The following is a 25523-nucleotide window of genomic DNA, read 5'->3' on the forward strand; positions in this document are numbered from 1 at the left end:
AGTCACAAATAAATCTTTCAACTCCCCCCCCTCTAACTCTCTTCTCTGTCTCTCTCAGCTTTTTAAATCTTAACACTCACTTTCACTTCGTTTCTCTCTCTCTCTTTCTCTCTCTCCCTCTCCCTCTTGTTTGCCTCTCCATCTCTCCATCGACGAGGTCTTCTTCCTATAACGACACTATTCCTCCACCCTCCTCTTCCCCTGGTCTCCCCGCTCTCCTGGCCCTCCCTCTCCCCCGCACGCCTTCCCTGGCCTCTCTCCTCCTCCCTGCCCAGGCACTGCAGTAGCGACAGAGGAAACAGCACAGCACTGCTGGGGAGAGCCGGAACACGAGAGAGAGAGGGAGAGAGGGGAGGGAGGGAGAGATAAAAAGGGAGAGAGAGAGTGTGGCAGAGGAGTTGGAGGGGGAGGGGGAGGAGAGGAGAGGAAGACAACTCAGAGACAGGGGCAAGCGTGTCTGGATTTCCTTGGAGGAGTGCAACCCCCTCCCCCCTCCCCTTCCCCTTCTTTGACGCCAACCAACTCCCTCCCCCTTCATCCCTCCATCCCTGCCTCCCTGGCAGCCTCTCGAGCTGAGACAGAGAGGCTGCGGGCTCTGGACCCTCCCAGCCCTCCGCTAGGCAGCCTGCTCTCTGCCTTAGTGGGGGAGGAGGGGGCGGAGGAGTGGAGGGGGCGGAGGAGTGGAGGAGTGGAGGAGGAGGGAAGAGTCTGGGGAGGGGTGGGCAGACCTGCTGCCTGCCTGCCATTTTATTGTTTTGGGAGGATTTTTGTTCTCTCTCTCGTGTTCTCTGTCTCTCCCTCTCTTTTCACTCCCCCCACTCCCCCGCCCTCCGTCCCTCGTCCTTCCCTCCCTCTCGTCACTGATCCGCCTCCTCCTCATCTCTCCCTCTCTCCCTCTGGGTTGAGTGTAGAGGGGCTACAGCCACATAGAGGCAGCAGCAGTGCCTGTGAGGGAGAGGGAGGAAGCGAGAGAGAGGGAGAGAGAGAGACAGAGAGAGGAAGAGGGAGAGAGAGAGAGAGACAGAGGGAGGAAGAGAGAGGGATGAAGAGAGAGGGAGAGCGCAGTCTCTGCTCCAGCCTCAGTCTCTCAGCATCCTCCTAGCTGGGTTTCCAGGAGCTTTGCTTGCCAGGCTTGTGTTCCTCCGCGTCTCATTGTCGTTTCCTGGAGAAGCGCGTGTCTGGGTCTGTCTCGGCGGAGGAGAGCGTTGCCGTTAAACCGTTAACGGGGACGGTGGCTTGAGAATGCGGATACCAACGGCCACCCGCCACAACCCCATGGGCCGTTCCCGTTAGACGCTGCCTGCCGGTAAATGGAGCGGATTTACCGTTATTTTGTGCGAGTCGGGGGAGGAGGGGAGGATGGAGAGGTGGACTGGAGAATGGGGTGGGTGGGTGGATGTGGGTGGGTGGGTGGGAGGGAACAAACAGAGATCGGAGAGAGGGGGATTTTTTACGTGAAATATTCTGCTGTTCTGATGTTGTGTGGACCAGAACTGCGTGTGTTCATGTTATAAGGAGATAAGACTTGATAGAAGAATGGATCCTCATGTGGGGACATTTTGGAACATGATTATTGCTTTGTTTGACTGTACTCACGCCTTGTATGGCAAATAGATTGCAAGTGTTGAGATGTGTGTGTGTGTTCATCCATCCCTGGTCGGTGTGTTTATTGTGTACGTGTGAATTCCCGTCACCATGCTTGTTGGTACACGTGTGTGTGTGTGTGTGTATGTGTGTGCATACATGTGCCTGGTGTGTGTTATTAAATATGCAAGTGTCGGAGCGACCTTGTGTCTACCTGTTCCCATGTCTCTGCCTGCCTGCTTGTGTTCAGAACTATCGGGGGTATTCAGGCATTGTAGTGTTCAGTTCTTGGTGGGACTTTGGGAGCCTACTGTGTGTTTGTCCTGTATTTAGATAGGTGTGTGGACGTGTGTGTCATTGTGAAAACCCTTATCTGTTACAGTAATCTCTAAACACATGTATGAATATGTGAATGTTTGTTTAGCTCATGTGGATATCTGTTATTAAATATATATATATATTGTGTGTGTGTGTGTGTAATATAGGTCTACATGTGAGTGTCTGTATATAGATGTGTATGTGCGTGGGTTTAAATAGCAACATGTGAGTAAGTATGGTGTATTGCACATGTGACTAACATGATATGAATACTTATAGGCCCATGGGTCCGATTTACAAACCATGTAGGACATATAATACTGCACCTCTTGGAAACAGTTTAGATGAACAGGAGTACCCGCCTACTGGTTACAAGTCTGTATGCGGTGGGCCTGTACTGACAGCAGTGTGTTCTCTGTGCCACCCCCCAGCTGGGAGACTGGGTGTCTGAGAAGATGCTGATGGCTGGAGACGGCAGCAGAGATGAGACCCAGAAGCTGCATAAGAAGTGGCTCAAACACCAGGCCTTCATGGCTGAGCTAGCCCAGAACAAGGAATGGCTGGACAAGATTGAGAGGGTGAGTACTGTGCTAGCTACTTTATTTGACTCTCAAGAATCTGTCCCTTTGATCTTGGCTTACTTGTTTACATTTCAGTTGAACTGGAACATCTCTAGACTGACCTTACGTAGAGCACTTGATCTTGGAACGTGTTTAAGAGTAACCTGATTTAACTTGGTGTGAGTGTTTTGCCTGGAACATTCATACTTGAGTCAACCTTGTGTCAAGGACAGAGGCAGAAGCAGGTGTTGTGTTTGTGTGTCTGGCTGTGATCTGTGTGTGTGTGTGTGTGTGTGTGTGTGCGTGTGCGAGTATGTTTGTATGGGAGGGTCGTGGCAGGTGTTGTGACGGAACGGTAATCTGTGTGTTCTGGAACAGAGTCTTCCCTTACTCCATGATCCAGCAACTTTTTTTGTTTATTTAGTTGTTAGGACATCTGTGTTTGCCATACTTATGTCAGCAAAAGGTATTCTGGCAACATCATCCATAGCATGTAATACCAGTTTATATGTTACAGTCTAAGTACCTGGTTAAGCCTAGGCCTATATCTGAGGGAGAAAGCTGGTCTTTTGTGGTTCTAAGAACTCTTCCTGACGACACCGTTTCCTGATGACATCATACTGTATCTATGGTAAGAGCCAATCATATTGCATCCTCACTGTACGACATGTTAGGTAACTAGGACCCCGAGGCACATACACCCACAGGCCACAAGCTGCTTGTTAAAGTCCCTGTATCTCCCTTATCCAGCTGACTCTCCCCAGCCTCAGCCCAGTGTGAGGACGTGGTTCTCCAGAGAGACAGAGCCGAGAGGGAGAGAGATAGAGACAGACAGACAGACAGACAGAGAGAGAGGGAGAGAGAGAGAGAGAGAGAGAGAGAGAGAGAGAGAGAGAGATTAGTGTCAGATGCGTGTTTGTAGAGGGCGGTGATGTCATGGAGTCTGTCTGTGAGTGGTGTGGCTCGCTGTTTCCAGTCATTTACATTGAGGTCAGATCAGATCGCAGCATAGCGGTGAGACAGACAGGACGAGAGACCTCCACTGTAGAGAACAGAAGCTCTCAGCCACACCCAGAGAGAGAGAGAGAGAGTGAACCCGACCTGGTATTGATCTAATATGGTCATGATTATCCAAGATTATGTTTCACTGTGCCTGGTAAATACAGATCCTTCCTTGACTCCAATCATTAAAATACTATTAGAACTATGCACTTCTGATCCCTGATTTTTCTGCAGTTATTTCTATAAGCATATTGTGCACTATTTGTATGTGTCATTGGATAAAAGCTACTTGTAAATTTATGAAATGTTGAATTTTAAAATGATTAGTCTAATATGGTCATCTTTCCTGTGGACCTGACTACAGTTCTAAGTGACCTAATGTGGTCATCAGTTGTATTTTAAGTTTCTTACTGTACTGGATGACTTCTTGGTGTTGCTGCCCCCCCCCCCCCCCCGCTCCGCTCAGGACCCAAACACCAACACAGTTAGACCCCCTGCTGGTGAAACGTAATGTTGATGGGTCAACAACGCTGATGTGTTGAGACAAGGTACCCTCTTCTCCCTTTACAGCAATGTGTGTGTGTGTGTGTCGGTTCTCTCTGTGTAGTATCCTTACTCTATGTCTCTGGGTTGACTCTGTTATAGCTCACCTACACCACCCCTTCACTAAAGCACCCAGCCAGGCCCCTAGTGTACACACACACACACAGAATGATTGACACGCACAGTACCACACAACCACACACTCTCTCTTTGTCTCTCTGTTTCTCTCTCACACACACACACACACACACACACACACACACACACACACACACACACACACACACACACACACACACACTCCTCTGATAAAGGGCAAGTGCAGGTCTCGTGTGTGCATGCTGTATACCAGGGCCCTGAGGACCCTGTGTGGAGATCTCCAGCTAGGCAGCTAGCCAGTTATAGACCGTCATCCAACACAACGCTGTCTCGATGTAACATTAAAACATTACAACCATGGAGGTGCGATTTAGGGCCGACCGGGGCAGGATGTCTCTGTGGGGAGAAGGGATCCAGCCAGAGCTGGCAGGTTAAAATAGACTCCCCTGGATGTTGGTGTGTGCAGGCTGGGGTTCACAGGCTGATGTCAGGGTACACGGGAAGGCTACTGTATGCTTTTAGGATTTTCTTGAGTAAAAACACAAAACTACACCTTGTGTAGTTTTGTGTGCCTAGCTTAGCCTAGTCTAGCCCAGCCATTGCATAGCCCAGCCTTAGCTTAGCTCAGCCTAGCCTAGAGGAGCATAGCCTAATGCTAGCTGTTGGAGAGATTCACAGCCTTCAAGGTAACCTCCTCTCTGACCTGCCCTCCCGGCCTTTGAAAGCACGTGTGCTCTTCTACCTGTGAGCTTGTGGCTGTGCAGCATTCGGCAGCCTGGGAGGGGTTCTAGAATGTCAACAGGCTGGGAGGTGTTCTAGAATGCGAGGAGGCTGGAGAGTGTTCTAGAACACGCCGGTAGAAGGTGTTCACCACGCCTGGTGTCATAACCACCAGACAGGCGAGCGGAGCAGGAAATCTGGAGCACTGACTGTTCTCTTGGTTCGCCTGGCGCCGTCTGTCACGAGGTGTGTGTGTGTGTGATGCTGCAAGTGAGGTGCGACCTCCTAGCCAGGCAGAGGGGAACGAGGGTGCGCTTGCAGACGTTGCCAGGCAACAGCCAGTCTCCCCCCCCCCCTTCCTTCCTCCCTCTGCCTGGCGTAGCTCATGTGTGAAGGTCATTTGAACTGCCGCTCTCTCACACATCCAGACATCCGCTTTCCACAGCACAGGCAGGAAGCAGGAAGTGCACCCGGCAGGAAGTGATGTCAGATCCTCAGTTAGTGTGGATGTCATGGGTGAGCGAGGGGAAGGGGGGGTCTCAACAGTCTTCTTATCCTCCATCGGTTACAGTAGACATGGAGAGAGTGTCCTGTCATCGTGAGCAATGACTAATTACCCATGAGCCATTACAGTTTTTTTTGAGGAGGTAAATTACTCATGGACACCAACACGGGCCAGCTTTAGCTTACTGAATGGAGGCAACAGTAGCAACATTAGCTGAATTTGGCCTATAAATGGATTTATGTGTACACAGTTGGTTGTCATCATGTAATTTCGCGAGATTAAAGCCTTTTCTAATGATATATGTGATAACTTGGTTTTACGATTGTTTGCATACTCTTTGTGAAAGAACGACATTTAGCTCCAATTACATTTAGCTCATGTAGGGTTTTTCTGCTTGAGGTCCCGGGTTCCTGCTAGTCCTAGGAAATCTGTGTTGTCATGGCGTTGTTGCCTCAAACTTAATTCAACCAAGCCTGCCATCTTTGCTAGTTTTTGGTCCTGCAGCGTGTACAGTATAGCTACTGTAGGCAGCGCTGCTCCTGTTCCTTTACGAGGTACCGCTAGCTAGTTAACTAGTGTCTAACCCCACAGGCCTCAAGTTCTTGTCTCTAGTTTCTCTGATAATGAATTGGCCTTGTTATCTCATTACTGTAAGAGTGAGGATCTCACCCAGCGGCCCCCAGACCCACTATGGGTTAGCAATGCCCTCGGAGAGTAGGCACAGAGGAGGAGGTGGCTGTGTGTGTGTGATTTGTCTGTGTGTGTGGTGTGGCTGTTAGGGTGTGTGTGTAGTGTGGCTGTTAGGGTGTGTGTGTGGTGTGGCTGTTAGGGTGTGTGTGTAGTGTGGCTGTTAGGGTGTGTGGTGTGGCTGTTAGGGTGTGTGTGTAGTGTGGCTGTCAGGGTGTGTGTGTGGTGTGGCTGTCAGGGTGTGTGTGTGTGTGTGTGTGCGTGTGTGTGGTGTGGCTTTTAGGAAGTGTGCATGTATGTGTGGTGTGGTTGTGTATGTGTGTGACTGTGTGTGGTGTGGCTTTTAGAGTGTATGTTGTGTGTGTAGTACTAATAGTTCTGTTGTTGTACTGGTAAGCTAATATTAAACCTCAATGACACGTTTCTGCTGTTAAACATCATTATCAGGGATAATGATAACAACAACATAATCTAAGCCTTTTAGTGTAAGACAGATTTTACAATGATATGTCCTGCCCCAACATACAGACACAAGCACACACTCTGGGAACATGCTCTTTAACCCTATATTGTTTGTTGTTTTTCATTGTTTGTCTGTCTTAGTGATGCAGGGTGCTGAGAGAGAGAGGTAGGACAGGGAGAGAGAGAGAGAGAGAGAGAGAGAGAGAGAGAGAGAGAGAGAGAGAGAGAGAGAGAGAGAGAGAGAGAGAGAGAGAGAGAGGAAGAAGGGAGCAGAGAGGGACAAGACATGCCAAAGAAAATAGGTATCACATCAGAGAGAAGGATTCAGAGAGAGAGAGACAAAGAGATAGGGAAGGCAAGGGGATGGGGAAGATGGAGGAACAGGGAAATGAAGAGATGAGGGAAAGGAGGCGAATACAGGAGGAAGAGGGATAGGGAGAGAGAGGGTTGGAGAGAGAGTCGGGTATGGGGGAGATGAAGGGATGGGGTAGAGGACGGAAATGGAGAGAAAAGGGATCAGGAGAAAGAGAGAGGAATATGCAGAGAGAGGGAAGCTGATGGATCCAGTTTCTGTCTTACGTAACACATGTCACACAGCGCAATTTCCAACCCTCGTACAGCAGGACAGCTTTAATACTCTGAGAACCAGTCTTTAGTAGCTCTAATGTGTGTGTGGTTGAGAGTCTGTGTGTGTGAGTTTGTGCGTGTGTGCATTTCTACCATGCACAGGGGTATCCCCAGGCATATTCACATATTGCTGCAAATATTGTCAGTAGATTCAACCTGCCAAACGTGTTGACCAAACGTTAGGTAATTGTAGTTCAATAACAGATGCTGGATATTGTATACATGAAACCATAATGATGATGGGGATTCTTAACGCCATCTGTTCATTGGCTTTACTGTGATTCTATCAAATTCAGCTCCCCCACTCTTCACCCCTTTCTTCCTCTCACCAATTTCCTCACTATATATCTCCCTTCCTCCCGCACTTACCCCCTCTCTTTCTCCAGCTCTTTCTCTTTCTCCCTATCACTCCCTCTCGCTTCCTTTCTTCCTCTCTCTCCCTACCTCTTTCTCTCTCAGCTCCCTATTTACATTACATTTAGTCATTTAGCAGACGCTCTTATCCAGAGCGACTTACAGTAAGTACAGGGACATTCCCCCGAGGCAAGTAGGGTGAAGTGCCTTGCCCAAGGACACAACGTCAGTTTGCATGACCGGGAATCGAACTGGCAACCTTCGGATTACTAGCCCGACTCCCTCACCGCTCAGCCACCTGACTCTATTGAGTTGCCTGATTCAATGATTTCACAAAGCAATGCCAAAATACAAAGAAAATGTCAGATTCTCGCTAGTGTGTCTGTTTAACATGGTTCTGGTTCTGGCCCGATCTCGCAGGTAGAAACAGGTTCTGGGTCTGGGCCTGGGTCTGGAGCTAGAGCTTGATTTAGGGCTGGGACTGGAGCTGGGACTAGAGCTGGGACTGGAGCTGGCTGTAGAACAGACAGGCTGCTTTTCATTCCTGGAAGAGACTTGAGGTAGAGAGAGCTCTGGCTAGCCTGGTTTCCTGTCCTCGGGGACTGCTGACTCTCAGATGCACACACAGATACACACACAGGGAGATACATTCACACACAAATACACATAATTGCATGCTCGCATATATGCACTTGTGCACACTGCCTCGGATATGGGGTGAAGTACAGCTGGGTGGGAGGGGTGTGTTGGGGGGAGGGGTGAGGGGGAGAGGGAGGGGGGGGTCGGAAAATAGGGTCTGTTCTCTGCAAGGTGGGGGAGGGGAACCAGAGGGAAATATGAAAGGAGGGAGGGAGCAAGGGAGCAGGTGTTGGAAAGGGGGAGTGGAGAGATGGAGAAAGGGCGGAGGGGGGGTGTTGGATGAGTGCCGACGGAGAAAGGGATGCAGGCGGGGGGGGGGGGGGGCATTATGGGGGCTTTATTGAGCAGGCAAGGGGCAGGGCCTGGGAGGGGGGGACGGGGCAGGGAGGGGAAGGGGGCCGGGGCTGGGGGTGCTAATCTCTCCTTTGGTGCTAGCGGCTGGGTCTGCGTCTGCATGATCATGAATATCAAGTCAGGTGATTAGAGGGTTAACGACCCAGTATGTTAGGACACTAGGCAAGGATGGAGAGATTGTGTGTGTGTGTCGGGGAGGAGGGGGGGGCAGTTAGAGGGAAGGAGCGACTGTATGGGTAGAAGGACATAGGGAGGTATAGATTGGTGAGGTACAGGGATGAAGGGATGGAAAGATTGGAGGGGTAGTGCGATGAAAAGGTGAGAGATGTTTTATGGAAGGCCGGATGGAAGTAGAAGGATGGAGCAGAGTGATTTCCAGGAAGATAAAAGTAGTGTAGTGTATTTGTGATGGCCCCCGACGCAGCCCCCCCTACCCTCCACCCCTCTGATGCTACCTGGGGGGGCCCCAGGGGCCCTGCTAACCCAGTTAGAGCTGCTCAGTTGGGCCTCGCTGCAGTCTGATCAGCCTGGCTGAGACGGATGGCTGGAAGCCCAGCTTTACGCCTCTCATAGGGGTAGAGGAGAGATGAGAGGTCTCAATCTGGTGTACAGTTCATCTGAACTGCTTGGCGGTGCGGGCTGCGTGTATCTCCCTCGGTCTTCAGTCCGTGTGTCTCTCTCCTTTCCTTTCTCCTTTCAGTCTCTCCATCCTCCACTTCTCTCTCCATTTCTTTCTTTCTCTGCATCGCTCTCTCTCCGTTTCCATCCCTTTCCCTCTTTTTTCTCCCTCTGTTTACTCTCTCTTTTTACTATGTTAACTGTTGCTCTCTCTCTCTCTCTCTCATTTCTCTCTCTGTCATTACTTTTTCTGTCACCGTTTCTCTCCATCTCTCTCTCTCTCTCTCTCTCTCTCTCTCTCTCTCTCTCTCTCGTTCCTGTCTCGTAATTGTTCCTCTTCCCCCCCGCCTCCCCCCCCCCCCTCCAGGAGGGCCTGCAGCTGATGCAGGAGAAGCCTGAGCTGAGCCCGGTGGTCAGGAGGAAGCTGGGGGAGATCCGGGAGTGCTGGCAGGACCTGGAGAGCACCACCCAGGCCAAGGCCCGCCAGCTGTTCGAGGCCAACCGGGCTGACCTCCTGGTCCAGAGCTACTCCAGTCTGGACCACCGGCTGGGCCAGCTCGAGGGTCAGCTATGCTACGTGGACCCGGGCCAGGACCTGACCAGCGTCAACAAGCAACTCAAGAAACTTCAGGTCTCTCTCTGTGCCTGCTGTGTTTTTGTTCGACCTGATTCCTGTTTGTTTGTTGTTGAACTATTTATTGGGTGAATCATTGTGACCTCGGGAGTCTCAGGAAACGACGGATCATCTTGTTTATCGAATATGCATTTTGTATTTGTTTGTAGTTATTTTGTGAGGTGTTTTGCTTTGTTTTATTTGGATGAGTATTGCTCTCTGAGCTTGATTGATTTGCTATTTTTGTCAGATAGCCAGTCTGTACTCCAATGGATGGTCATTGGAGAAGTCAGACTCACACCACACACGCTCTTACATAGACACACACACATGCACACATGGTCTGTCATCATGTCACCATCTCTCATCTCCTCTCCAACAGCATGACGTTGCTTAGACTTCCTTTTAAGCCAGCCTTTGTTGCTACTGTTACTGTACGCTCTCCAACCACCATCCAACCATCCAACCATCCAACCACCATGCAACCACCATGCAACCACCATACAGGGGTACAGTACTCTTCTCTCTTTGGTTTGTCTCTGTTGTTCTCCTCCTCCCCTCCCCTCCCCTCCCCTCCCCTCCCCTCCCCTCCCCTCTCCTCTCCTCTCCGCTCCTCTTCTCTCCTCTTCTCTTCTCTCCTCTCCTCTCTTCTCTTCTCTTCTCTTCTCCTCTCCTCTCCTCTTCTCCTCTCTCCTCTCCTCTCCTCTTCTCTTCTCTTCTCTCCTCTCCACCCCTCTCCTCCTCTCCTCCTATCTGTTGTCTCCCCTGATCTTGGTGAGATCAGCATCACGGTTCTGCCACTTTCTGTTAAACTATGCATGATATCTGTGTGTGTGCATGTACAGTGTGTGCATGTGTGTGTGTGTGTGTGTGTGTGTGTGTTTGTGTGTGTGTGTGTGTGTGTGTGGAAGAGAGTTGAAAGCGTTCCCTTTTGACCACTTCACTGACACTGCTATAGATATTATTGTTGTGTTCAGTTGCAATGATTTATTTACGTCAAGTGAATCATTTCTGAGGCTGCGTGGAGAACTAGGCTGTATATACTGTAACTGTATAGGGGAATACCCCATACCTACACTACCTCTGTGCTGTGAGAGAATGTGTCTGTCTATCTGTCTGCTTGTCAGTTTGCCTGTCTGTCTGTTTTCTTGTCTGTATATCAGTCTGTCTGACTGGCTGTCTGTGTGTGTGAGGTATCAGAGGGCTGGTTGAACCAGAGCTGTTCATCTCCAGTATTCCCACAGTGGCACTGTGATAAAAGGGAGGTGTTGAAATCGAGAAGGAGAGATCGTCCTCATTCTGCCACCCACTCCTAATCTCTCCCTCCCTCCCTCCCTCCCTCGTTTCTTCTCTCCTTTTCAAACCCTTCCTTTTCCTGCCGTGTACTTGTCTTCACCCATCTTTCCTTCCTTCTCATTTCTTTTCACACTCCTCCTCCACACTACTCCTCACATCTTCCTCCTCCCTCTGTCCCTTCCTACGTTCCCCCCCACCCCCCTCTCCTCCGCCTCCTTCTCCACCTCTCCCCATCCACTCCCCACTCCTCCACCCACACTCCATTACTTACTCTCCCACCCTCCCCGCCTCCTCATCCTCATCCATCCCCCTCCCTCGTCGCCCCTCCCCACCCCTCCTCCTCTTCCCTTAGACCATGGAGAGCCAGATGGAGGCGTGGTACCACGAGGTGGGGGACCTCCAGGTGCAGACGGCCTCCATGCCCCAGCAGGGCCAGATCCGGGACACGGTGGAGGAGCGGCAGGTTGCCGTGGAGACGCGCATGGTGCGGCTGATCGAGCCTCTGAAGGAGCGCCGGAGGATCCTGCTGGCCTCCAAGGAGGTGCACCAGGTCGGACGAGACCTGGAGGACGAGATCGTGAGTGGAGCACACGCACACACTCGTCACACACAGACACGCAACCACGTACACACTCCCACACACGCACGCGTACACACATGCACATCACGCGCACATACACACGCGCACACATGCACACACACGACTGTGTTTATGGCCCTTGTCTTGCTACTGTAGCTGTGTTGAAAGGTGTTGTACACACCCACTTCCTGTTCCTGGTGTGTGTTCTGACATCACTTCCTGTGGTTGTAGCTGTGGGTGCAGGAGCGCCTCCCCATGGCCACGTCCCAGGAGCACGGCTCGAGCCTGCAGGCTGTCCAGCAGCACATGAAGAAGAACCAGGTGACCCCCTCAACTCCTGTCTGCCTTCATATCTCTCTCTCGTCTCCATCTCTCTCTCCTCTTCATCTCTCTCTCCTCTCTTTCCTCTTCATCTCTCTCTACATCTCTCTCTCCTCTTCATCTCTCTCTCCATCTCTCTCTCCTCTTCATCTCTCTCTCCATCTCTCTCTCCTCTTCATCTCTCTCTCCATCTCTCTCTCCTCTTCATCTCTCTCTCCTCTTCATCTCTCTCTCCATCTCTCTCTCCTCTTCATCTCTCTCTCCATCTCTCTCTCCTCTTCATTTCTCTCTCTCCCATCTCCTTAATGTCGGTTGAGTCCTCATATCTCTCTCCATCCCTGTCTACACCCCTCCCCCCCTCCTCTCCTCATCTTCGTCTGTCCTCCCCCCATCTCACCGGAAGGTTCCGCTGCGTGCATTTCCCTCGTCTCTCATCTGCGCCGCCCCCCGGGGCTGTCCTCCACCTCTCACCCTCTCCCCTTCCAGCCTCTCTCCTCATCTTTTCACTCTCTCTCACCCGATCACTCTCCCTCTCACCTCTGCTCCTCTGTCTCAACGCATCACCCGAGGGCAAACGTGATGGTAACCACTCCCTGCTTCTCTTTCGTCCCCCTCCTCCCCCTCCCCCCTACCTCCCCCCTACCCCCTACCCCCCCCCCCCCCCTCCTTCCCCCAGACCCTCCAGAGGGAGCTGGAGGGCCACCGGGGCCGCGTGGAGGAGGTGCTGGAGCGGGCGGGCCTCGTGGCGTCCATGCGCAGCCCCGAGGCGGACTGCGTGCGGGCGGGGCTGGAGCAGCTGGCGTACGTATGGGCGCTGCTGTGGGCGGAGACGGAGCGGAGGCAGCTGCTGCTGGACGCCACCTACCAGGCCCAGCAGTACTACTACGACATGGCCGAGGTGGAGGCCTGGCTCAGCGAGCAGGAGCTGCACATGATGAACGAGGAGAAGGGCAAGGTGTGGTGGGTGGGGGGGGAGGGGGCCGGGGGGGGCCGGGCCCACCGGGGGGAGCATTTGTCCGTGTCATTAGCCTTTGTGTGTGTGTGTGAGCCCGTCTGCTGCTGGTGTGTCCAGGACGAGCCCAGCACCCTGCAGCTGCTGAAGAAGCACCTGGTCCTGGAGCAGACCATCGAGGACTACGCCGAGACCATTGGCCTGCTGTCCCAGCAGTGCAGACAGCTGCTGGAGATGGGACACCCCGACAGGTGAGGCTCCCCGCCACCTCCCTCCGCCCTTTGCCCTCTCTGCTGTCCCCTGCTGTTCTGTCGTGTCCTCTGCTGTCCTCAAGAGAAAAAGCAGAGTGATGTTCTCTCCTGAGCAAGTCCACTCAATCACGCTTGTCTCTCTCTCTCTGTCTCCCTCTTTTTCCCCCCTTTCTCCTTCCGTCCTCCCACCCTTTATTTCCTCCTTGTCCTCCTCTCCTCTCTCTCCCCCCCCCCCCTCCCCCCCCCCCCCCCCCCCCCCAGCGAGCAAATCAGCAAGCGCCAGTCCCAGGTGGACCGTCTGTACGTGTCCCTGAAGGACCTGGTGGAGGAGAGGAAGTCTCGGCTGGAGCAGCAGTACTGGCTGTACCAGCTGAGCCGCGAGGTGGCCGAGCTGGAGCAGTGGATCGCCGAGAGGGAGGTGGTGGCCAGCTCCCCCGAGCTGGGCCAGGACTACGAGCACGTCACGGTCAGTAGGGCTGATGATGCTCACTCTGCATGTACACACACACAGACACACACACACACACACATGTACACACACACCCTCACTGGCATGTCACCAATATTAATGAAGTGGGGAAAGGAAGAAACTAGACTCTGTAGAGTAAAAAGTGATCCAGTTTTGTGTGTACTAGGTGTAGGGTTGTGCCTGTGTCTGTGTGGAGGCCCCTGGCCCTGAGTCTGACCCAGGGTGTGTCTGTGTGGAGGCCCCTGGCCCTGAGTCTGACCCAGGGTGTGTCTGTGTGGAGGCCCCTGGCCCTGAGTCTGACCCAGGGTGTTCAGGCCTGATGTCTGCCGTCGTGTCTAACCTCTGCAGATTCTGCAGGAGAAGTTCACCGAGTTCGCCTCGGAGACCAGCGGCGTGGGCCAGGAGCGCGTGACGGCCATCAACCAGATGGTGGACGAGCTGATCGACTACGGCCACGCCGACGCCGCCACCATCGCCGAGTGGAAGGACGGCGTGAACGAGGCCTGGGCCGACCTGCTGGAGCTGATGGAGACGCGGGGACAGATGCTAGCCGCCTCACACCAGCTGCACAAGTTCTTCTCAGACTGCAGAGAGGTAGAGGAGACAGGAGGCATGACTGACCGGTACTGACCAGTTCTGACAAATACTGACCCACTGACCAATACTGATTAACGCTGACCAGTTCTGACCAATACCGACCCACTGACCCACCGACCCACCGACCCACTGACCAATACTGATTAGCGCTGACCTACACTGACCAATACTGACCAACGCTGACCAATAGGGACCTATACTGACAAGTACTGACCAGTACTGAGCCCGTATGAAACATAAATTGTGCTAAAAAACTGCAGAGGTAGAGAAAATCTTTTTGTGGATCGCTTTGGATAAATGCGAAATAAATAAGTGTCACAATGTCTATGTACATGGACAGGAACTGACACTGAGTAGTTGTTAAGCAGAACCAGACTGTCATCTGCTTAGACTGTGGATGGTTGTAAAAGCCTCACTGGTCCCCCGTGGACTGAACATGCTTGTGGAAGATGACCAAGTGTTTTACTGCATTACTGCAACAGGCATTGGAGCTTGAAGCTGCACAGGCCTTTGACTGTTCTCTCCTGCTGTCTGCCCCCTCCCTCTCACACACTCACACAAATACACACACACACGCACACACTCACACACACACACACTCACACAAATACACACGTACACGCACACACACACACTCACACACACACACACACGTACATGCACGCACACACACGCACACACACTCACACACCCACGTACATGCACGCACACACACGCACACGTACACGCACGCACACAAACCCTCACCCAGGTCCTGGCCCAGATCGATGACAAGCAGCGTCGTCTGCCGGAGGTGAGAGCGCGCCAGGGGGGCACGCCCAACACCAGCACGCTGCAGAGGCTCATGCACAGCTTCGAGCACGACATCCAGCTGCTCGTCACCCAGGTGACACGCACGCACACGCCGTAGCCAATCAGGCCTCAGGGCTGGCCTCTTGTACCTGTTTGGATCCATTTGAGTGTTGGAGTTAGAAGCGTACACTTATGCATGTTTTTTGTGTATGTGGGTGTGCGTGTCTATGTATGTGTGTGTATTGTGTGTGTGTGTGTGTGCGTCCAGGTGCGCCAGCTTCAGGAGAGCGCTGCCCAGCTGAGGACGGTCTATGCCGGGGAGAAGGCCGAGGCCATCGCGGGCCGCGAGCAGGAAGTGATGCGCTCCTGGAAGGAGCTGCTGACTTCCTGCGAGGAGTGCCGTGTGCAGATCACCACGGCGACGGACAAGCTGCGGTTCTTCGGCGTGGTGCGCGACCAGATCATGTGGATGGACAGCATCATCTGTCAGATAGGAACCGGGGAAAAACCCAGGTACCCTGGCTTAGAAAACACCTTCCTGTTTTCAAGTTGTTTCTAGAGCGCGCAAAATCTGAAAATGATGGCAGAGAAGTTCTGTAACTTCAATAAATGTTAGACACTCTACTTTATCTGTCATATCCCCCCAAAATACTCCTGAACAAGCTCAGATGTAATCTGTAATTTCTACAGTTACATTTCCGAATGTTAAAACACAAACACAATTTCAAGGTGAACTATAAAGATAAAAAAACATACCCGGAATGTCCCAGTAGCTACAGCTTGTAACTGTGTTATTGTGTACATTTGACCTTGTCAAAATGGCCGCCGGTCAGTGTTCCTCCTGTGTGTGTGAGGCAGGGCGGCCGGCCCCTGTCTCGGTGGGTGTGTAACCCTGTGCTCTTCTCCCTCACCGTCAGCGCGCTGCCCCGAGAGCTAACCTCGTCCTGTGGGCTGTCTGGTCCTTTCAGGGACGTGTCGTCTGTGGAGGTGCTGATGAACTACCACCAGAGCCTGAAGAGCGAGGTGGAGGCACGCAGTCGCAGCGTGCTGCAGTGTATCGAGATGGGCAAGACCCTGCTTGCCGCCCGCAACCCCGCCGCCGAGGAGGTAACCACGGTTACACCGGTCGGATCCCCCCCCCCTAACCTGTTTTAGACCCCCGCCTTACTTTTCAGTGATGTACAGTATGCTGTTCTGGAGGCCGGCCGGCACCCCGGACGCAGACTCGAACCAAGAAGTTGGGAGGTAGTCGACAGAGACGCTCCATTGGTGTCTTACAGTGTGTTTTTGTCCTGTGATTGGTTGTTTCTCAGATCAAGGAGAAGCTGGACAAGGTGGTTGCTAAGCAACATGAGCTGTCGGAGAAGTGGGACAAGCACTGGGAGCTGTTGCAGCACAGTGAGTGACCCTGAGACGGCCTACATACACACACACACACACACTCTCACTCACACACACACATACACACACACTCTCACTCACACACGCACACTCACCCTCACACACACACACACACACACATACACACACACACACCATACATAAGTCTCTAATGTTATTCCCTCTCCTGCTCTCCTCCCCATCTCTCCCCCCACCAGTGTTGGAGGTGCACCAGTTTGCCCAGGAGGCGGTGGTGGCGGAGGCGTGGCTGACAGCCCAGGAGCCCTTCATCAGCAGCAAGGAGCTGGGCGCCAGTGTGGACGAGGTGGAGCAGCTGATTCGTCGACACGAGGCCTTCCGGAAGGCGGCGGCCACCTGGGAGGAGCGCTTCAGCTCGCTACGGCGACTCACCACGGTAACGGCATCAGTCCCCCCCACACACCCCCCCCTGAGGGGTCAGGGGTCAAGAGGAAAAGGAATGTTTGTGTCTCTGATTACAGCTCTGACTCTGACTTTGATTCAAATTATGGTTCTGATTCTGACTGAATCAGATTTTGACTTTGACAACAACTTTGTCTCTGTCTTGAATTTGAACTCTGACTCTGTTTTTCTGTTTCCCTTCAGTCACTAACTCTGACTCTGAGTCTGACTCAGATTCTGACTCAGATTTCGATTTTCACTGCCCACCATGTTGGCTTTGTCTCCAAAGTGATCTGTGATTGTTTCCAGGTGGAAAAGCTGAAGGCAGAGCAGTCCCAGCTCCCCCCCACCCCCCTGCTGGGCCGCAAGGTGTTCCTGGACCCCCAGGACGCCTCCCCCTCGCCCTCCCCCTCCCGCAGCGCAGGCTCCGCCCTCATGAGGCAGACCATCTACGAGCAGGCCGAGCCTCGCCCCGAGCGCCCGCCCCAGGAGCCCTCGCCCTCCTCTGTTGCTCGCCGCCTCGGCTCCACCGTGGCCAATTACACGCCGGTGATGAACGGCTCCTCCTACCGCCACATGGAACCTCGGCTCGTCGGCATGGTGGGCTTGGACGCCGGTCTGGGCACCGCCTCCTCCTCTGCCGCCGCCGCCAACGTCATCAGCAATGTCGCCGTCAACGTCGCTTGCAACATCCCCACGATCGCCGTCAACGCCGTTGCTACGGTCACGGCGTCGGAGGCCAGGGCGTCCCCGTACCTGCGGCAGCCGAAGATCAAACACATCGATGACGTGGTGACGCCCCTGTTGGTGGCCGGCCGACTGGAGAAGGCCCGGGAGAGGGAGAGGGAGAAGGAGCGGGAGGGAGAGCCAAGCAGAGAGAGGGAGAGGGAGGGAGAGATGGTGATGGCTGAGGTGGTGCTCCAGGAGCCCGGCAGGGAGAGGCTGAACAGCGAGCCCAGCCGAGGGGCAGCCCGGGCGGGCAGCAGCAGCTGGACGGACCCCCAGTCCCAGCCCCAGGGCAGGGAGGCCCGGCTGGAGCGCCAACTGAGCAGCGAGCAGCTGATCCAGGCACGGAGGGACGAGCTGCCCCAGGAGGTGTGGCGGGAGCGGGCCGAGCGCCACGAGAGGCGCCTGGAGAGGCAGACGTCCAGCGAGCAGGAGGGCCACGGCCACGAGGGGCGCCGCCGCGACCGCCACCGCCTGGAGAGACAGGAGTCCAGCGAGCACGACACGGCCAAGGAGCACTCGGACCGGCGCTCTGCGGGGGGGTGAGTCACCGCGGGGGGAGGAGCTGGGCGGGTGGGGGAGGCTAGCTCAGAGGGGATGGGCGTAGCTCTGTTAGGATGGGTGTTGTTAGTGAGGATGGGTGTAGCTCTGTTAGGATGGGTGTTGTTAGTGAGGATGGGTGTAGCTCTGTTAGGATGGGTGTTGTTAGTGAGGATGGGTGTAGCTCTGTTAGGATGGGTGTAATTAGTGAGGATGGGTGTAGCTCTGTTAGGATGGGTGTAGCTCTGTTAGGATGGGTGTAATTAGTGAGGATGGGTGTAGCTCTGTTAGGATGGGTGTAGTTAGTGAGGATGGGTGTAGCTCTGTTAGGATGGGTGTAATTAGTGAGGATGGGTGTAGCTCTGTTAGGATGGGTGTAGTTAGTGAGGATGGGTGTAGCTCTGTTAGGATGGGTGTAGTTAGTGAGGATGGGTGTAGCTCTGTTAGGATGGGTGTAGTTTGTGAGGATGGGTGTAGCTCAGTTAGGATGGGTGTAGCTCTGTTAGGATGGGTGTAGTTTGTGAGGATGGGTGTAGCTCAGTTAGGATGGGTGTAGCTCTGTTAGGATGGGTGTAGTAAGTGAGGATGGGTGTAGCTCAGTTAGGATGGGTGTAGCTCTGTTAGGATGGGTGTAGTAAGTGAGGATGGGTGTAGCTCAGTTAGGATGGGTGTAGTTAGTGAGGATGGTTGTAGCTAAGGGGGGGATGAGGATAATTCAGTGGGGAAGAGTAAGGGATGAGTATAGCTATAAGTCAGGGTGAGTGTAGTTCAGTGGGGATGAGGATAGTGGTGTGTGTGGTGTGTGTGGTGTGTGTGGTGTGTGGTGTGTGTGAGGGGAGCTGCTGACCTGGTGCCCTGCCTGGTTCCAGGGAGAAGAGGTCCACGCTAGCAGACATCGTGGAGCAGCTGCAGGAGAGAGAGGCTGCCCAGGTCTGGACTACGCATGTGATGGATCAACGGGTTGTAATGTCACGTTGTGTTATACAAGGACAATATTAACATTTGATATCACCCCACTTTCTGTCACACTGTCCTCTTTCTCGCTCCATATCTCTCTCTCTCTCTCTCTCTCTCTCTCTTTCTCTCTCTCTCTCTTTCTCTCTCTGTCTCTGTCTCTCTCTCTCTCTCTCTCTCTCTCTCTCTCTCCCTCCCCCCTGTTTCTCTATCTCCCCCCCCTCTCCCTCTCTATCTCTCCCCTTCTCTCTCCATCCCCCCCCCCCAGGCCAGAGGTGAGGTTCCCCGCGTCCCTAATGGTGTACCAGAGAAGCCTTCCCGCCCCGAGCGTCCCCGTGCCCGGGACCGCCCCAAGCCCCGGCGCCGACCGCGACCCAAGGAGCCCGCCGGCGGGGAACCGCGCCGCTCCAGGTCCGCCCCGGCCCAGAGCAGCCCCCCGGTGCCCCAGGTCCCCTCACACACGGCCCACCACGAGGGCTTCCTCTTCCGCAAGCTGGACATCGAGACTCTGAAAAAGAGCGCTAACAGGTGGGCACGCGTGGGCACAGCGCTGCCTGGTGGTCTGAAGGAGGAGGCATGGGCCCACTAGCTGTAGCATGCTAGCTAGCTAGCTAACTTAACTGACCTTAACCTCTGTCCAACTGTCGCATGAACACTGGCTTCGATGACATATGTTCTAGCGTTGTTTTGGTGCCCTAGGTCCGAGACAACATATGTTCAGGCCTTCCTGTTGGGAGCTGTACCCACAATGACATATGTTCAAGTAACTGACACTGAATGATAACATTATGGGTCGGCATATGTTCTAGCTGATAGTGAAATCATACATTTGCTTAGGGACATATGCTTTTGTCAGCCAGGCTTGTGTATCGGAGCTCCACTCTGTGTTTACAACCTGCAGCAGCCGATGAGACACCAGCCGCCTGCCATCGCACTGCTTGCAGCAACAGCATGCATGGTGCCTCTAACCAACCCCTGCTCATAGGGCGGAGCAAGGCCGGCTGGCACAGCTGGCTGGCTGATGGATGTACTGGGGTCTGGGGGGCTACGGTGTGGGCCGGGACATGGGGTCTGGGCCCGGAGCCCAGGGCTTGGGTACTTTATCTGCCCAGTGTCCAGCATCTGTAGGCAGTGTGGTATCCAGCTGTCTCTCCCCCCTGCCCGCCCAGGCTCCCGGCTGTGCCCCCACATCGCACCCTGAAACGCAGCTTCAGTCGGCCGAGTTTGAGGGCCTGTCTCTAAAGCGCCTCCCGCCACTGCACTGCCCCCTAAAGGGCAGGGTGACCACCTTCCCCCGCCCACGCGCACCAACCCCAGCCAAGCGGATGAGCCCCACCCACATACCCATCGACCCAATGTTTCCGATGTACATGTCTAGCTATGTACATGCCAAGGTAAAGCTGAATGGCTCTTTCACACTTGACCAGCTACACGCCAGCTTTGACATGGAGACACGCATGTCACGGCGTCCGTAACAGCCGCCGTTCGCCCGCCCAGCCATAATGCCATTTAACCAAACTCCTCTGCTTCTTCTCCCCTCTGCTTCTCCTCGCTGCCGGCTCCGCCTCCTCCCCTCTCCCTCCAAGGTAAGCCACATGTAGCCCGCCCCCTCTACCCCGCACGCTTCCCCTCCCTCCCCCCCCCCCTCCGCCCCTCCCTCCGTCTGTGTTTGGCCGTCTGTGTTCTCCTCCCTCCGCCCTGCGCGGCCGCCGTCCAGGCCACGCCCCCCCGCAGGTGAGTGAGGTTAGGTTAGCGTTGAGCCTCGGGGCATTGTCCTTCTGACCTCCGCCCCTTTTTCTCCGCCCCCCCCTCCCCGCCCGCCCCTGCAGCAGATCCTGGGTGAACTTGTACTGCGTCCTGAACAAGGGAGAGATGGGCTTCTATAAAGATGCCAAGAACACCAGCACACCTTACAACAACGAGCCCCTGCTCAGCCTCAGCCACTGTGACTGCGATGTCACCAACGGATACAAGAAGAAGAAGAATGTCTTCACGCTCAAGTACGTTCGGTTTTCGGAGGGGGGGGGGGTTGGGTTTCGTTGGTTCTTTGTGTGTCTGTTGTATCGGCGGTCTTTATAAGGATTGTAAACTTAATTTATTTCTCTCTCTTTTTCCCTCTTTCTCTCTTTTGCTCTCTCTCTCTCTCTCTCTCTCTCTCTCTCTCTCTCGCTCTGCAGAACACAAGATGGCAGCGAGTTTTTGTTCCATGCAAAGGATGAGGTGAGAGGTTTTTTAAAGGGGAATTCCACCATCAGTATGGTTTTTCTTTCATGCACTACTGTTAATATCCCAAACATTGTTTTGCTTTGACCATTAGCCAACAGGTATTCACAACAAAATATTTGACAATATTATGCACTTTCAATGCTTGGTTTTTCTCTCACTAAACAATTGGAGTAGTAATTAGTAATATGTTTTAATTGCTTAATTTCCTTAGGTTTTCCAAAATCTTTTTGTTGCTGATTGATAAGGGTAAAAAATATTCAGGATCTGCTGAGGTAGCAATTAATATATTATCTTACCAAACATTTGTAAATGGGCGTAAATGTTTCGGACAATTAACCAGACAGTAGCTACATTTGCTATTGATTTTGGTACATATCAAAAAAACTGAATTACATTCATGCAAAAATCCCAAACGTGTTTCCCAAGAACCTTCCTTAAAGCCGACTCATTTTTCTGTTTTGCATGTCTGGTCCTTGTTCTCGCATCACTCATACAGCCATCGCGGATAAACATGGGATGGTGCATGGAAAGGTCTAATACTGGAAAATAACAACCTGACTGTTCATTTTTTGGTGGAATCCCCCTTTAACTGCCCTCTGCCCCATCTCTCCTTCTTGCACTGGGCCCTCCATCCATCCTAACTGGGACATGAGTCCATAACCCAGCTGGTCCTCACTGTGTTGTCTACCTTTCCACGCCCAGGACTTTAACTCTTGTTTCTCACACTCTCTCTATCCCTCTCGTCTTTCTCTTTCTGCCCTATTTGTCTGTTTGTGTTGGTGTCTCTGTATCCCTTTCCTCTCTCTCTCTTTCTTTCTCTCTTTCTCTCTTTCTTCCCCACCACCCCCTCCCTCCCTCACCTCCCTCCCTCACCTCCCTCACCTCCCTCCTTCCCTCACCTCCCTCCCTTCCTCCCTCACCTCCCTCCCTCACCTCCCTCACCTCCCTCCCTCACCTCCCTCACCTCCCTCACCTCCCTCCCTCCCTCACCTCCCTCCCTCCCTCCCTCCCTCACCCCCCTCCCTCCCTCCACCAGGATGACCTGAAAGCTTGGATCACCAACATCACCACTAGCATCTCGGAGCACGAGCAGATCGCCAAATGGGGCCAGCCTCACCCTACTACCTCATCCACGGACGAGGGCACGCGGCGCGACGGCAGCAAAGCCGACAACAAATCAGAGCGCGGCGGAGAGCGCTCGGACCGGGGCGAGCGCGCCGAGAAGGCGGAGAAACCGGAGCGTTCGGAGAGGTCGGACAAGGGGGAGAAGTCGGAAAACAAGCGGTCCGAAAAATCCAGCAAGAAGAAATGAGAATTGCGCGTTTGTTGTGTTTTGGGGTGCGTTGGAGGGGGCAGGAGGGGAGGGAGGGGTTAGGGACTGAGGTGAACAGTGTAACACTCTGGAGCGTCCCTCTATGCTCTCCCACATCCCCCCCCCGATCTCAGTTGATTTGGTGTGAAGGGACAAAGGACGACAAAGATCTGGTGAAGGGATGGAACGGACGAGGAGCGGGAGTCTGTCTGAGCCCCTTTGACCCTCCTCTCTCTCTCTCTTCCTCGACTTCTCTGCTGCTCTGTGGAGGCCAGACCTGCTGCCCCCCGGTGGAGAAACAGGAGCATGGCAGGGCGCACAGCCTTCTGGTCAGGCGTGTGAAGGGAAGGGTGGTTTTCGCTGGTAGATTGAAAAACGTAGCTCATAATGTTTCATGTTTCTTTTTTTGTATGAGATGAGCTGTATCTGTATGTATCTCCTGTCTGTCCGCCTATCTAACGTCCAGTCGTACAGTATATTCCCAGATGAAAGAAATAAGCCAAAATGTTTTTAACTGACTGGCCTCTTGTTTTTGGAGAGAGACAAAAGTTTGTTCTCATTTTTTTTTCTTTTTATATTTCTGCTCGTTCACCCTCCAATCTAGACCACACATCTGGACTGAAGTCTATTTCACTTCCTGGATCTCGTCTGTTTTTCTTCTGCAAAATGGTGTCATCGACCAGCCCCTCCTCTCCGGATCTGGGTTGACCAACACCGAGCCGCCATGGTGTTCTGGGAGGAGGAGAGAAGGAGGAGAGTGGATCATCATCCTGTCGGGCTGGTCCTGCATCTACAACCATCCCCTGCCAGGCTTCCACCTCCTCTAGACCTCCAAGCCCTGGAGCCCCTGGAGCCCCTGGAGCCCCTGGAGCCCCTGGACCCCCGGGCCCGAGCCCCAGCTCCATAGAGACATGGCAGGCTTCATACCTCCAAACACCAGGCCTCCTCCTTCCTCCTTCCTGCCCGCTGATTGTCTCCGCTCACCCGTGGGACATTCTCTCTTGTCAGATCACATCAGCCACATTGCTTTTTATAAACCGTCGAAGGTGGTAGATAAACGTGTGTCTGCCTGTGTTAGTCCTGTGCGCGTGTGCGTGCGTGTGCGTCCTGCTGCTCTCCCAGGGTATCCATAGCTCAGGTTCTGTCTGTTGTCATGCGCGCTCCTCAGATCCCCCCTCAGTCTTCCACGCATGGCTGGTATGCTCACTCATGCCACGCTCTTACACACACCCAATCACAGGAGGGCACAGCCTCGGTCGTGACCCCCAGGGTCAGAGTTCAGGGGTCACACAGAGGTCACTGTCGATCGACGGATGTAAAAGAAGAAAAAAAGTGTTTTGTCAGGATAAATGAATGAATTGCTGTGTGGATGAGGCGTGGGGTTGCATGCCTTGCTTGGAGAATCATTTATCCTGAGGGCTTACATTCTAGAGGTATTCTATGTTGAGATGAGTGTTTTCTTTTCCGCGAGAACATATTTATTTGTTCCTTTCCATGCTTCATACAGTACTCCACATGGATCTGTCTGTCTGTTTGTCATAGCGTCACAAAGCCATAAATGGTGTCAGGAAGTTCCACATGCTAATGAGAGAACCCTGTCATTCTAAAAGCTCTGTATGTAACTGAGATAGATGTGAGGGGGGGGTTCTGTGAAGGGACAGTACAGTTAAGGTGTCATCAAATGCGTTCAATTTGAGTAGCTTTTTCTACCTTGTTTTTTTAAGAACACATTTTATGCATCTATATATATATATAAATATATATAATAGGCGTGAATGCCAAATTAATGCAATTCATTATTACGCATGTTGGACACAAGGATGGACAGAGGCTATTTTTGAATGAACATACATAACTATCACATGTAATGTGGCATATATCGTCCAGTATACAAGACACTGCACACGGTCGATTGGGCTACTGTTGGAGACCACTGAGACAACAGAACAAGGGTCCTGAATTAAAGGGTGTATAAACCACACGCTTCATAGCGTGTAATACAACACTGTGCAGTGGTGAATACTATCAATAAACTAATCCCCTGTCTTCAAGATAGGGGCCCCACTGTGTAGTAAACTCACCACTACCCGTGTAAGGACCTGACTGCTCACAGATAGGACATCTAAGTCCCAACAACAAACTAATGCTCAATAAAGAATGATCTGGTTTCAAATGGATGTATGTAATTCTTTAGTTATTGAATCGAGATGATGGTTGATGATTTTTTGAGTTTTGCTTTTGGCGGTCTGTGGTTTTTAGGGCGTTCTGCTCCTTCTCACAGGGTCGACTCAGGCGAGCTGTCTGCTCCAAAGACCTGTCGCCATGGTAGCATCACTCACCAATATAACGTTCATATCTTCAACATGAATCTATTTATGTCTCCTGGTCTTCTGTCACCCATGTTGCACTCACAGCCATATCGATATCACTCTGAACAGTCTGCAGTTTGAGGTTTTACAGAGTGGAAAGACTTGTGAGGGATGTGAATACTGAGACTTTATGCAACTTTTCCTTTGCACTAAGAGGCTCCCTGTGCCCACGGGCTGGGGTGGAGGAACAGTGGTGCTTCAGGGTCTCAGAGGGAGTTCTATTCATGTCCACAGGTCAATAAAGCGGTCAGTGATGTATCCATGAACCTGACACACAGAGGTGGGTTTGTCCATGTTGTGGCCCCAATCAAAGCTCACTTTAGGGGCCCCTCCTTCACTACCTGTCATGACCATTTTAGCGACACGGCATAACTGGAGCAGTGGGAGTTCTTTTTCATGCAGTGGCTGTTTCTAACGTCATAGTCCCTCGTCTTGCCTGACACGCTGAGTTCTGTGTTGCATGCAGAACGGTCCTCCTCATCACACCATCTTAGACGCCATCGAGACTGGAGGAGCTGGTTAACTGTTTACTGTTAGCCGTAACTTTACCTGTCTGTGGTTACATTATACCCCTGAATCAAAATCCTCCATAAATGTGTGTTGACTCATTTTGTCCCTTATAGCCACCATTTCTTCCCAATAGTTTTGATTAA

The 25523-nt window shown here is 52.9% G+C and overlaps 1 protein-coding gene across 1 annotated transcript in view; it reads left to right on the forward strand.

Annotated features, from left to right (window-relative positions):
* LOC136951445 (spectrin beta chain, non-erythrocytic 4-like) overlaps window positions 1-22501 on the forward strand; it is a 41065-nt gene extending 18564 nt beyond the window's left edge. The window contains 19 exon segments of the mRNA XM_067245836.1: window positions 2334-2480; window positions 9440-9703; window positions 11334-11558; window positions 11793-11882; window positions 12559-12837; window positions 12955-13085; window positions 13347-13551; window positions 13903-14148; window positions 14903-15037; window positions 15212-15456; window positions 15912-16050; window positions 16257-16341; window positions 16542-16738; window positions 17053-18011; window positions 18879-18939; window positions 19232-19491; window positions 20793-20963; window positions 21141-21183; window positions 22226-22501. Coding sequence (XP_067101937.1) covers window positions 2334-2480; window positions 9440-9703; window positions 11334-11558; window positions 11793-11882; window positions 12559-12837; window positions 12955-13085; window positions 13347-13551; window positions 13903-14148; window positions 14903-15037; window positions 15212-15456; window positions 15912-16050; window positions 16257-16341; window positions 16542-16738; window positions 17053-18011; window positions 18879-18939; window positions 19232-19491; window positions 20793-20963; window positions 21141-21183; window positions 22226-22501 — 4158 coding nt within the window.
* The last annotated feature ends 3022 nt before the right edge of the window (window positions 22502-25523 follow it).

Source organism: Osmerus mordax, chromosome 11 (assembly GCF_038355195.1).
Source record: "Osmerus mordax isolate fOsmMor3 chromosome 11, fOsmMor3.pri, whole genome shotgun sequence".
In the NCBI taxonomy this organism is placed as follows: Eukaryota; Metazoa; Chordata; class Actinopteri; order Osmeriformes; family Osmeridae; genus Osmerus; species Osmerus mordax.